The sequence below is a fragment of the Vulpes vulpes genome, chromosome 14, assembly GCF_048418805.1.
Source record: "Vulpes vulpes isolate BD-2025 chromosome 14, VulVul3, whole genome shotgun sequence".
NCBI lineage: Eukaryota > Metazoa > Chordata > Mammalia > Carnivora > Canidae > Vulpes > Vulpes vulpes.
This window is the reverse complement of record NC_132793.1, coordinates 83,956,083-83,969,395: the sequence shown is the minus strand read 5'-3', so window position 1 is coordinate 83,969,395 and position 13,313 is coordinate 83,956,083. Positions and strand designations below refer to the sequence as shown.

At 34.9% G+C, this 13,313-nt stretch overlaps 1 protein-coding gene, 1 long non-coding RNA gene and 1 other non-coding gene across 5 annotated transcripts in view; all 3 read left to right on the top strand.

Moving 5' to 3' along the window:
- Positions 1-2,545: 2,545 nt before the first annotated feature.
- Positions 2,546-7,862, top strand: SNRPN (small nuclear ribonucleoprotein polypeptide N). The gene is made up of 7 exons (XM_025986396.2): positions 2,546-2,686; positions 3,884-4,035; positions 5,845-5,956; positions 6,380-6,532; positions 6,968-7,106; positions 7,459-7,584; positions 7,689-7,862. The coding sequence occupies exons 1-7, from the start codon at positions 2,684-2,686 to the stop codon at positions 7,724-7,726; spliced, it is 723 nt and encodes a 240-aa protein (XP_025842181.1). The 5' UTR covers positions 2,546-2,683; the 3' UTR covers positions 7,727-7,862.
- Positions 7,863-11,111: 3,249 nt separating this feature from the next.
- Positions 11,112-13,313, top strand: part of LOC112910144 (uncharacterized) — a 53,240-nt gene continuing 51,038 nt past the window's right edge. For all 3 annotated transcript variants that reach the window (XR_011997068.1, XR_011997067.1, XR_011997066.1), the window contains exons 1-2: positions 11,112-11,769; positions 12,190-12,334. This is a non-coding gene — a long non-coding RNA (uncharacterized lncRNA). The remainder of the gene's footprint in view (positions 11,770-12,189; positions 12,335-13,313) is intronic.
- LOC112910168 (small nucleolar RNA SNORD107) lies at positions 11,299-11,370 on the top strand. The gene has a single exon (XR_003233211.1). It is a non-coding gene; the product is annotated as a small nucleolar RNA SNORD107 (small nucleolar RNA).

The following is a 13,313-nucleotide window of genomic DNA, read 5'->3' as shown; positions in this document are numbered from 1 at the left end:
GAATATTTTCTGTTTATTTGTGTTTTCTTTTACTTGTTAAAGGTTTTTGTACATTTTCTGTTAAGGATGTGATATTTTACCAGATTTAAATGATCACTAATAGGTTCCCATTATTACATGATTTCTCATTTGTTCTATTATGTATCTTGGCCAAGTTTGACCACTTTATCTTTTCACTTAGGTTTTTATAAAGATTAAACATTTTAAAGTCCAGACTTTCTAGAAGTTAGAACTTTTGTGAGGAATCTTAGGAAGTTTGAGTTCGGGACGTGGAGCCGTTTGTTTGCTTATATGCTTTTTAATGTGAGGAGATTTCTCATAACCATATAATCAGTGCAGTGTTACGTTCCTGCTCTTGTGCTCTTCTTGAAGCATTTTGTCTTTTTCTATGGAGGTAAATTTGATCAATCTGCAAAGTGATAGTCTTTTCCCTTACAAGGGTTCATGATTATGGTGTAAATTAGGGATAAGAGATAAACTGTTTCTAAATTTTAGGTGCTATTCATTAAGGGAAATCTTTCTTAGCCATCCCAGTTAACCCCTATTCTGATTTGCACATAAAATGTATGTCTTAGTTTATCAAATATTTTACATTAACTACATAACTACACCTAATTTTTTGTAAATTTACTGACTTTTGAAACCATTGCCAGGTAATTTGGGGACTCTATATTACCAAAGTACGATCCCTCGTGCTCCTTTACATACATTCCCTGTTTCCACCACCAACTTCAGATTACCATTTAATTTGTGTTTCTATGTTTTTTTTTATTTCCGTAGAGAATCTACTTTGTTACAATAGATTGTTGAAGATTTTATATTTTAATAGATATAATATAAAAATGAAAATTGCAAATCTAAAAAATATACAAGTATATTATACAAGGATTTAGACTCTGCTTTATAGATTATCCTGTCAGGACTCAGAACATCTATATTATAGGCCTTAAACTAGTCATGTGAGCTTGGGTTAGAAACTACATTTTTATGGAGAGGGTATGAATAGATCTTTGGAGATCATCACATGTCAGGTTTATGCAAAACATAAATTTGTGTACAAATTTTGGATGCTACAAAAGGAGGTCTCCTTGATGTCATTGTATGCTTGAAGACATAAATTGGGTAGATGGGAGAAGCAGCAAGTGAATAGAAATTATAGACAGTTAATATAAATGTTAGAGAAGTGTGGACAGACAGTGTTGAGGATGTATATAGGTAAATCGTCATTCAGAAAAAAAATGTACAAAACGTACATGGCAGTTTGCATTTGGAGAACAAAATTTAAGAGGTACTCTGAGTAATGGTGAGGAATTTATTTTTTTAGACATTTTGATACTCCCAGTTCTCATACAAATGCATTTAACTGCCATCAGATTTTTCTCATACAAATGCATTTAACTGCCATCAGATTTTTGTAATTCTAAGGAAACCTTTACATCGTACACCCTTAAGTGAATAATTTCTTTCATGCTATTGTGTTCTTTTCTGATCTAGTTTTCTATAGTTCCACATGGAAAACTATCCTCAAAACATCCTTTACCTTCTTGTTTCGATGTTACACTTCACAACCACAGCTTAAATGATTTTATTTTCACATCTTGAAATAGATAACTCATAATTTATTTAACGAGTGTATTTCGCTGGTTGAAAGGTGTTTCTATTGAAAATAGAAGAAAGATTTTACTGGAAATAACTGTATTGTTAAAAGTAAAATTACATCAGATTTTGCTTATGATATGGGGCTACTTTTATGCATAAAGCCAAATTCTCTTTAGAGTCTTATTTGTATGTTTACTTTTCAAATAAGTATAATTGGTAGTTTGAGACCCTTTTCCAGTTTTGACAATTTGTTTGCCATCGAGCATTTTCATTCGTATAATGGGAAGAACAACACTTTTGTAATATTGCATATTCTTTAGATGACTAAGAAAGTTCCCCATATATCCACATAAGGTATTCAGTTGTTTTGTGTTCTAGTTTAATGTACAAAGTCAAAAGCAGGTACATGATGATGTATAACGTAGCATTATTTTGAAGAGGTTTCAGCTGGGGCAAGGGAGGGAGTCAGGGGGTCATTGAAATTGAAAATATTTAGGTGCTTTAGCTAAGAAGCAAAAGTTTTAACCTAACTCCTAACTGAGGGGAGTAATTCAGATGTGTAAAACGTATGTAAAATGTTGACATTGAGATGACATGGGACCAGAGCAAAAAGAGCTACACCTAAAATAAGAATGGAAAGAAAAAAGATTACATTTTTGGAATGGGAAATGAAAGTGATTTTGAGGCCTGTAAAATTTCTGTATAAAACAAAAATTATTTATAAACTTTGTCAATTTTAGGTGCACAAATATGGAGATTAAGGTGAGAGATAATAAAATTTTGTATACACTGAGTGGGTATAAGAAAATGGGAAGTGAAAAAAAAAGAAAATGGGAAGTGTTTTTGAACATGTCTGTTATAATGATTTTCATGAAAAGTTGTCTACCTGTTTTTAAACATGGTAGATTGCAGTGCAGCTAGATCATGCTTTCCTCTACAGGCTCCATCTACTGTTTGAAGCTTCTGCCCCAAGCTTGCATTGTTTGTAGGAGAACCTGCATCATACCTTTATCTGTAGCCTTCCCTTAGGTCTTAAGGATCCTGAAACCTAACTGTGGACATTGGATTTGGTGGAACAGCAACCATGGTAAGATGTATATTAAGACCAAAGAGTGAAAAACTACTAGAAGGGCTTAATATAATGATTTGCCATAGTGTGTAGGGTATCTTTGGGTTTTTAATGTTAGAAATAAGGAATCTTATTTGATGTTTTATGTCTTGTCCTGTTGTAGTGATAAAATGGTTGAAAACATCTTAAGAGGAATCTTACTTGTGAGAAAATGCAGAACAGAGTTTTGGTTATGATTTACAATAGTAAGGGACTATTCTGTGGATGGAGGATTCTTATGTTAAAATAGACATGGAGTCTATTTAGAAAATGGAGGGGGTTTGTGCTTCACAGCTTGAGAAGTAAATACACAACAATAAGCAGTCTGTAGAGAGATAGAACATGCTAATCAGTTTTGTGGTTCTGTTAAACTTCACATAACTTACAGCATTTATTCTCAACAAGAGGGATATACCAAGGCAGTAAAAAAAACTAATTTTGAGAGGTGGAAGGAATATTAGATTTTATAATAGCTTGCGGTCTTTTTAAGGACTATAGTAAATGAATAGAGGTATGGTATGGTATTATCAGCATATTAAAATTTCAGTGGAGTTAGTGACATAGGATAAAAGTATTTTTAAAAGGTGACGTAGTAGGATAAATGAAACAAATATTTGAGAAACACTGATCCACATTGTGAATGGGAAGGGATGTGGGGTGTGATGTAACTACGATAAAGGTCTTGGGGAACTAAATAGTACTTTGTAATTGCATTGGGTTGATGGGGATTGGAAAGTTTTTGATGGATGTAGGAATTTTCCACTGCTTGTCTGGGGGCCTGGGGGAAAGAAATAGTCCATAGGATCAAGTGTTCTGAAAGAGGGTGGTATTTGGGGTTAAAATTGGGAAAGGCAAGGAATTAGAATGATAGAATACTAACGGGAAACTAGATTTGTGAATCTGTTGGGGAAGAAATATAGTTAGGATGATGGGAAACTGCATAGGGCGACATTTTGAGAAGTAGAGGGTTCTGCAAAGGAATATAGATGTCCTGGTCCTAAATTTGGTCCAGTATCTTGAGACTGTGAAAGGGATTTTTAGAGAAAACATGGGAGGGAGGATATGGTAAGGAAACTCAAATTTGGCTTGATAAAAGAGTAGGGAAGACATGATGTGGAGATTTCTAACACAATTGCAGGCAAGCTAATGACTGACAACTTTTCTTATTCCTTTCAGACTGTTGGAAAGAGCAGCAAGATGCTGCAGCACATTGACTATAGAATGAGATGTATCTTGCAAGATGGCCGAATCTTCATTGGCACCTTTAAGGCTTTTGACAAGCATATGAACTTGATCCTCTGCGATTGTGATGAATTCAGGAAGATCAAGTAAGGCCACTGTAGGTTTGGTTAGTGGGAGACTGAGGAAGAGGATCATAGGACTGAGGGATTAAAGGCGGTAATTGTGAAGGGAAGGAAGGAAACTATGGAAGGACTAGCTTATTGCCTAACCCCCCTTGAACCATCTCTGAATTGGATCAGAAACTCTCAGTGTTAGAGTCACTATATTTATACTACTTTTCTAATTTTGCAAACATAATCATGAACTTAATTTAGAATAGAACTGCACAGTATGAGCAGAGTACCAGAATATGTTTATTTAAAAAGTTAAGAAATGTTGTCAATAGGTTAGGTTCTAAAAAAAAAAAACAAAACAGATTGGGTTCTGTAGCATTCCTTCAGGCTGAAGGAATCTTTAGAAGAATAATTTGCTCTTAATGGTTGAGGAGTTTGGGATATGATTAGTATACTCCAGGCTAGGAGTATACTAACATTTGTTCTGCTAGCTTCTTTGCATGGTACCTTGTTTTGTCTAAATAATCATGTACAGTGCTGATTTGATGTCCGTTCTTAACCCGCTTCACTTATTTTGTGATTTGCCCATTTCATTTGTTCAGGCATAACCTCTGTATTTGTGCCTTACACCATTAGTCTACCCTCTTTATACCTGTGACCAGGGAGTTTCCTTTTACAGGCTACTCAATGACCATTTGCAACAAGATCACAGAAATTGGTGGATATTAGTGTGGCATCCTACTTCCTTCCACTCTGTTGACTTTTCCAGAGCATTTGAGTTGGTGATTGTAGTATCTCTGGACATCCGAGATCTTGGGTTGATTTACTTTATTTCCACAGTCAATGATGTTCTGTCCAGAAGTTTAATTTGCCTACTTCACCTAGGTTTGTTAAATGTGAAGAAAAAGGTGATACTCAGCATCAGTTGTCTGCTATACTCTTTAAGACTTCACTTGTCAGGCAAATTTGAAGAGAATTCAAAATGTATTCCTCCTCTTTCCTTTTCATGTATTCTAAGTGTCCTCCCAATATACCAAGTAGGATTATTTCAGAAATTCTAGGATGGTGAATATTTGTGTTTTGTTTTACATAATCCAAAATTTTCCTGAAAATAGAACAAACCCAATGATGTTGAAAATTGTGAAGATACTTGATGAGAGTTTTAGGCATATGGATTTCTTTGTTTCACTATTCTCACTAAGTTATAGTGATAATTTCACATGCATAATGCTTTAAACTGTGCATTATTCTCTGGTAATATTTAGAGAGGATTGTTAAATGGCATTATCAATTGATTTTATCTGTCTTATGTAGTATAAACCTCATGAATGTAGGATTTTTGCTGCTGATAGTTGTTATTGTATGCAAGGTTTCTCTTTTTTAAATTTGTTTTTAATTCCATGTGGTTATATAGTAAGTGGTAAAGCCAAGAATACAGATGCATCTCTATTACTCAAAACCTTTTTTTCTTTATCATTTGGTATGACCTCATTGCCTGTTCTTGTTACTGTTTTAGTTGCCTGTCATCCAGATTTACTTAAGAATGATGTACAAAACTTACTTCCATTGGCTACATTTACATCTGTGTTTCATGAAGAAATTACTCTTGCTCTGTAGTCTAACATTGAGGGAACATTCTGGAATAATTTGTAGGAAAAGGACTTCACCATTTACCCTGATGTCAGTGAGTCTAGAGATACTGTATTTGTTTTTGTTTTGTCATAACTTAGTAATAGCAAGGATATCTTGGCATCAGTTATTGTTTTGGTAGTTAATGAACTGTAAATCTTCTATTGAGTGATCTCTAAACTTACCTTACCAAAGTTTACTTTTGATTTGTAGGCCAAAGAATGCGAAGCAGCCAGAGCGTGAAGAAAAGCGTGTTTTGGGTCTTGTGTTACTACGTGGAGAGAACTTGGTTTCCATGACTGTGGAAGGACCACCCCCCAAAGATGTAAGGAACATGTAGGACAGGACAGAATGTGAATGTGGAAGGCTATACCACATTTTAAATGTTTGCTAAATCAGGGTACAATGAAGCATAATAATTATACATTTGTCAAGTAAAATGTGCCCAGCACTTAATGTTAGTATTTTCCTATACTTGTTGATTAAGGACTTTCTGATGAATTACTTTGTGTGCTAAGTACTACCTAAGACATGGGTGGAGTGGCTGATTCATATATATGTACTCAAAATTTGACATGTACATTGAACCTGTAGAATGCCTTTATGGCATACCTGTCTATTACTTTGATCTTCATAACTATTACAAGGCAAGTGGTATGGAAAAATAGTTGGAAGGAGTAATCTTTTAGGAATAAGATTATTAACATTAGTAAATCATTTGATTTCAAACTAATTTTTCTTGTTTCAGACTGGCATTGCTCGAGTACCACTTGCTGGAGCTGCAGGAGGTCCTGGGGTTGGCAGGGCAGCTGGCAGAGGAGTTCCAGCTGGTGTTCCAATTCCCCAGGCTCCTGCTGGATTAGCAGGCCCTGTCCGAGGGGTTGGGGGACCATCCCAACAGGTGAGGAACTAGGAGAGAAGGTTTTATATTATTGAGAGAAATTGCCTAGAGGCTGAATAGATTTAAAAGCCTGAATGCACATCCTATTCTATGTAAGCAGCATATGCTATCAAGGGTGCTGAAGGACAAATACACATTAGGAGGGGAAAAGTTTAAAGTCACCTTGATAAGAAACTTATTACTATTGGTGAGTAAAGAGAAATATAGATGGGTAAACCAGAATTGAGAAAATGAAAGGACTTAATAGATTAAAATAGGGCATGTTGGGTGTTAGGAGGATATATTAGTATGCCAAGATTTTTAAAAAGAAAATAATGGGAGAAGTACAAAATTGCTATAATTATTTCATATTTAATATGCCCTGGTATCCACCACTTATTTTGTGTTTGAATAATGTGAGAATGTACCTTTACATATCTAACCTTGCCTTCTCAGGTAATGACTCCACAGGGAAGAGGAACTGTAGCAGCTGCTGCAGTTGCTGCTACTGCCAGCATTGCTGGGGCCCCAACTCAATACCCACCAGGACGGGGGACCCCACCCACTCCTGTAGGGCGAGCAACACCACCTCCAGGTAAGAAATTGAAAAAAGAAGTAGTAATTTGGTTCTTAAGGATATATGTGGGTGGGGGGATTCCTTGAAAAGACTGTAATATCTTCAGGAAGTGATGGCTAAAAATACTCTAAGAAGATACTGAACTAAGGAACAACCTAAGTACCACCAGTTGCTTAAAGTATGTTTCCCATTTTTAAACAGTAGTTTTTTAGTGAAATGCTGTGGATTGTTGAGTTGGGGATGGCTTACATGGTAATGATCCAGGAGAAATTGTTCAACCCTCTACTTAGTATCTGTACCCATTTCTTTAAATATTATCTTGTATTTTATTCTGTCACCTGAGCTTATTTCCACCATTTTTCTTCTCTAGGCATTATGGCCCCTCCACCTGGTATGAGACCACCTATGGGCCCACCAATTGGGCTTCCGCCTGCTCGAGGGACGCCTATAGGCATGCCCCCTCCAGGAATGAGACCCCCTCCACCAGGAATTAGAGGTGAATGGATACACTTTTATGCAGTGGTGCAGGCTGGGGGCCCTGAATAATTTATGTGCTGTTTTTCTAATGGTCCCATGGAATTTTGCTTTTTTTTCCCCCAGGTCCACCTCCCCCAGGAATGCGTCCACCAAGACCCTAGGATACTGTTGATCCTTCTTAAGTCCATTTTTTCCCTGCTATGTGTCTTGTGAAACTGTGTGATTGTTTGTGAGCTTTTGTTCCCTCCTTGATGCATTAATATTAGCTAATAAATGCACAAAGCAATTAAACTGCAAGGTACTGTTGTATGTTGTACATTTATTTGACTGTTGATTTTGTTGAGATCAAAGAGAAGACTGGGTTTGTTTTGGTCTTGAAGTTATATGGATGAGATGAATTCTGTTAAGCAGTTCATTAAATTACTTTTCTCTTAAATTTTTAAGATAAAATGATTGTGATACCTGATTAAACTTCCTAACATTCACTTTGTGCATTGACTGGTATTCAGTCAGTAACCTTGACACAGAAGAAAACCGTTAACCAGGGGTTTAAGCGGCTAGGTTAAGACTCACATGCAACATGCTCCACTTTGTTATGTCATACATACCTCAAGGGAAGAAGGAATGTATAGGGAAAGGCCTTGTAAGGCTACCTATGGAAGGAAACTATGGTAATGAATCAGACTTTGTTCATTTAAATCAAACCATTTGGAATTGGAGATTTTCTTTTTCTTGGAGGTTTACCTCAGTTTGAGCTTTTCTAGTAGTTCCCTTGTGCCTGCGTGAGCAGAGTAGAAGATATGATCCTGGAATAATCATCACTACATGCCAGTAAGTATTTACTTATAAATTTTTAAATGAATGGAAGAGCCTGGGTATTGGAAGGAAGGGGGATTTCATATTTGGAGTAAATTATGTTACTTAAATATAACTTATCCCTAAAATGTAGTTGATGTTCTTGAGTACAGATTATATCCAGCCGTATCACTTAGTAATACACTGGAAGTGTTTAGAGGAGTGGACAGCCTCTTCCACTTAAATAGCTAAGGGATGCCCAAGTATCTAGGTTCAGTTTGAGTTGATTTTTCAATAGTGATGAACTCCCTTTTAAAAAGAAGAGGGAAGAGGTTTTTAGATTTTACTGCTAAGCTTTCAACTAGACAATGAATCAATCCTTATTGATTATAGGAAATACTAGTTGAAGATTGTCTTTAATTCCTTACCTTAGTAACCTAAGACTAGTAGATTGTGCCTTCTCCTTTCATTTTACCAACAAGGTTGTATGTATATCACCATTTCATCTTTTTTATTTTTTTTCATCTTTTATTTTATATTTTAAATGGTTTAAAGATTTTATTTTTAAATAATCTCAATACCCAAAGTGGGGTCCCTGCTCACAACCCTGAGACCAATGGTTATATGCTCTACTGATTGAGCCTGCCAGGTGCCCCTTCATTTCCACCTTTCATCATGGCCTTTTAACTAATAGTCTCCTCAGGAAAAGGGACCCTCAAAATTACTGCAATTGTCACCAAACTTACATGGTGTTTCCTAAGGTAGTTTCTAGTATTGATAGTCCCTATCAGAAAAGGAACATAAATTTGCCAGATTCTCCTTAGTTTAGTTAATTTATATAAGACAGATATGATACTTATTTTAGAGATTGTGAATGTTACTGTGGAGCTTCTTGGTTACCAGAGCCCCAGGCAAAGTACTTTTCTGGATCTCCGGAGTCAAAGCAGTTCTGTTAAGATAAAATTGACTGATGCATATAACGTATAACTTTTTGCTCTAAAAATTGTATGGGTTATATGCAAAGATCTTTGTTTTCTATGCAGTTGTTTTTCTGGACTAACGTCAATAACCTATGTTACTTTTTCCTGTTTTAGAAGGAAAACTCCTTCTTACATAGACCTGACATCCATGGTCCTTAAAATTTTGTATGAGTGATCGTGCATCATACTCAAAGAAAACCTGTTCTCTGGTATTTCCTTAAGTAAAGATGATGACCTCTTTTGCAAGATAGAGGTGAGTGACAAGAACTTTAGATTTTGCAAGATGCTTACTTCTAATGGCTATTTTGATTTGGTGGTAATATTCTGTTTTCAGAACTACTTTGAAATCTCAATTGTGGAACATATATTGAAAAAAAAAACATTTGGTGAAGACACTCCTATAATGGTATATGGAATGTAAGATGACTGGATCTTTTGTTATGGAGTACTAGATGTAACCTTCTACTGAGGTCCATTATGAACATGTAATAACATAAGAATTTTCAAACATTCATGGCGATAAATACATGTCCTTGGGATTTTTTCCTCCATCTGCATTCAAATGAGTTCCATACTATATCTAAAACACGGTTGGGCAACAACTTTTTGATTTCCTGGTCACATTTATTAGCAATAACCTCATGAATATGTACACATTGCATATCAATATAGGTTTTCATTGTAGTTGAATAGTTTCAAATAGAATTCTGGAATTTAATAGTTATGCTACTTTAAATCTTTATGGTTTTGTGTTATTTGTGTTACTCTGTATTTTATGATCTTATAGGTAAACTGGACTTATTATAAAAATGTATAAAAAGTAATATAGCTTCCTGCCATCATAAACTCATTACTCTTAAATTCTGTGAGATTTTAGAAGTCCTATAATTTTTTAGCTTTATCAATATATAATTGATAAGTAATATTGTATAATTTTAAGATGTGCTGCATGATTCGTTATACACCTATACTGTGAAAAAGTTACAACAAAGTTTAGTAATACAGCCATCACCTTACATAGTTAACCTTTTTTTTGTGGTGAGAACTTTTAAGATCTACTGTTGACATGTTTCAAATATTATAATACAATACTGTTAAGTATAGTCACCATGCTGCGTATTATATCTTTAGGACTTTTTTTCATCTTTTAATTAAAAGTCTGTACTCTTTGATCAGCATCTCCCCATTTGACACACCCCTCAGCCCCTGATAGCACCATTACACTGTGTTTCTATGAATTTAACTTTTTCAGATTTCATATGCAGGTGACATGTCAGAAATCTTGTAATTTTTGTAAACCTAACTGGTACTTCATTACTTGTAAGTCTTAACTTGTGGTAGAGTAAAACCAGATAACTTACAGAATTATGTGACAGTATTAATACTTGTCTAGAATTTTCGTAATCTGATTTCAAGATGAGGAAAAATAATTTATTTATATTCAAATAAAACTTTGATTTTAGCAAGTCATCCGTGAGAGCCTCCATTTGATTTATGACGTTTATAAATAGATATTATCCAGGTGATCCAGGTGACGTTTATAAATAGATATTATCCAGGTGATCCAGGTGACGTTTATAAATAGATATTATCCATTACATTGCCAGATTCTTACTCATCTTTGTGTTTTAGTTCCCTTGGGACTGACCATTAATATAATAAAGCTCAATATTTGAATTATAGTAAATGAGTAAAGGAGAGTATATTATCATGGGTTTTTGGTATTACAGTTTTTTAAAAAATCTTATGAAGTGCTTTTTTGCTCACATAGTTGATGACTCTGAAAGAAGAAGAGAATATGACCCCTCAGTTTTCTGACCCGTCACTGGATTCTTACCAATAGTATCATCCCAAGGAAGCTGAACACGATGTTAGCTGCGTTTAGGACAAACGTAAACCACTCCAGGTAAAATAACCTTGTAAAGAAAAGTAATAGTGTATTACAGAGGCCTTGGCTAGGTTCATGATGACATAGGACCTTGTCTGAACATAATGATTCAAAATTTGAGCTTAAATGACACTCTGAAATCCAGTCAATGTGCCTCAGTAGAATTTTCAGAGAACATTATTTTCAAAAGAAAATTTGGCTTACCATGAAAACTTTGAATACATAGAAATGGCAGGTGTAGCAGTACACACTGCCAATTCCTCATACAGCTTTTTAAAAATCTTCATACATATTCAGAGCTCATTATTTTTTTCCTTTTTTATTAAACATATATGCTGTTGAAAGCAAATAAGGAAACTCATCCTTAGATCCCAGAAGGCACGCACATATGCTGAGTTGGAAGCAAGGACGTGTAAAGGGAAACTACCACCTCTTGGATCAAAATTAAATGCCAGAGTTGGCGGAATCCTTAAGTGATGTCCAGGAAAGAGAGAGGAACTTATATTTATGGAATATATGTTATAAAATGCAGTGAGTATGGGTAAGTGTCTTCACATGGACACCATTGATGTTTGTGGACAATTTATTTTGGTTTTTATGTAATTGTCTGCAGTGATCAATGAGTATAGAGCTTATCATATAGTAGATGTATAAGAAATGTGTCAGAATTACTAATTTTTTAAAATGTTGGGGTATGCATTTTTAGATTTATTATAGTTACTTCTATATAGTGGAATGTCTGTGATTAGACTCTGTATCTAATATTCAGTTTCATACTCTTAACACAGAAGGAGTCTGCTTTTCCTAAATAGTAGCCAATCCAAACCATTTGATGTCTATTTTGACTTGTTTTAGTAAGCTAGGTACTTTGTCATTGAAGTTTACACTGTGTTTGTAGGAATACCTTTTAGTTATTTTTGGTCAAAAAGTGGAAATAAGGAAGTTCTGTTTAATTTTACAGGGGTGAGAGTATCTCTTGCTTATGTGAGATGAAGGCCCAATAAGAAAGCAGTATTTGAAATCCAGTTCCAAGGATATGTTTGTTCTAGTATAAATGTTGATTAGTGACTTCAGGTGTTAATGCAGCAAGTCCATCTCCACCAAAAGTGAGTAGACCGTGAAGGGAAGCAACTGGGTGTTGGCTAGAGTATATACTTCATTTAACTTTAAAAATGATACATGAAGAAACCTCAAGGGACTTTCCTTATACTAAAATGGATGTGTCCTTTTATCCTTCATATCCTCTGGTGGCAGGGATGCAGACTGGAAGAAACAGATCCACTAGTTTCTTCTGCATTCAGTATCACCTCAGTTTGACTCTGGAATCCATGTTGTTAATATAATGGGGTGTTTTTTGCCTATAATTTAGGTAGGTCTAATATGGAATAGAAATGATTAGAAGACTTGACTGGGTTAATTTTCTTTGGTTAGCAATATTAATCTTAAAAGTAGTTGAGATAGCCAAGATTCAATAAAAAGGCTCACAGATCAACCAGATGTTTAATGATATTGAATCATTTGTATTAGATTTATAGTTGAGGATAACCCAGTGATGTAGAGAGGTTATATATTTGTACACCTGAAATCTTTGGGCTATTTCTGTATTTTTGTATTTAAATTCAATTAGCCAACATATAGTGCATCATTAATTTCAGATGAAGAATTCAGTAATTCAATTGTGTACAAGACCCAGTGCTCATGGCATCATAGCGCCTCCTTAATGCCCATTACCCAATTACAACATCCCCCCATCTGCCTCCTGTCCAGCAACCCTTAGTTTGTTTCCTATAATTAATACTCTCTTCAAAATTTTTCTCCCTATCTGATGACTTCCCATTCAGGTTTACCTCCATTCACCTATGATCATCTATGATGTTTCTTATGTTCTGCATATTATTGATACATTTTACGATAATTGTCTTTCTTTGATTCACCTATTTCACTCAGTAAAATACCTTCCAGTTCCATCAGCATCAATGTAAATGATAATACCTAATATAAAATTTATTTTTACCCCTATGTAGATAGTTTCTTTTTTTCTCCTTTTTTAAAAAAGTTTTTATTTAATTTACAGTTGGTTTAACA

Excerpts from the sequence above, each read along its gene's own strand:
- SNRPN (XM_025986396.2), top strand. Across the intron at positions 4,036-5,844 it reads GATGAATTCAGGAAGATCAA|GCCAAAGAATGCGAAGCAGC; the intron begins GTAAGGCCACTG and ends TTTGATTTGTAG. Across the intron at positions 6,533-6,967 it reads TTGGGGGACCATCCCAACAG|GTAATGACTCCACAGGGAAG; the intron begins GTGAGGAACTAG and ends TTGCCTTCTCAG.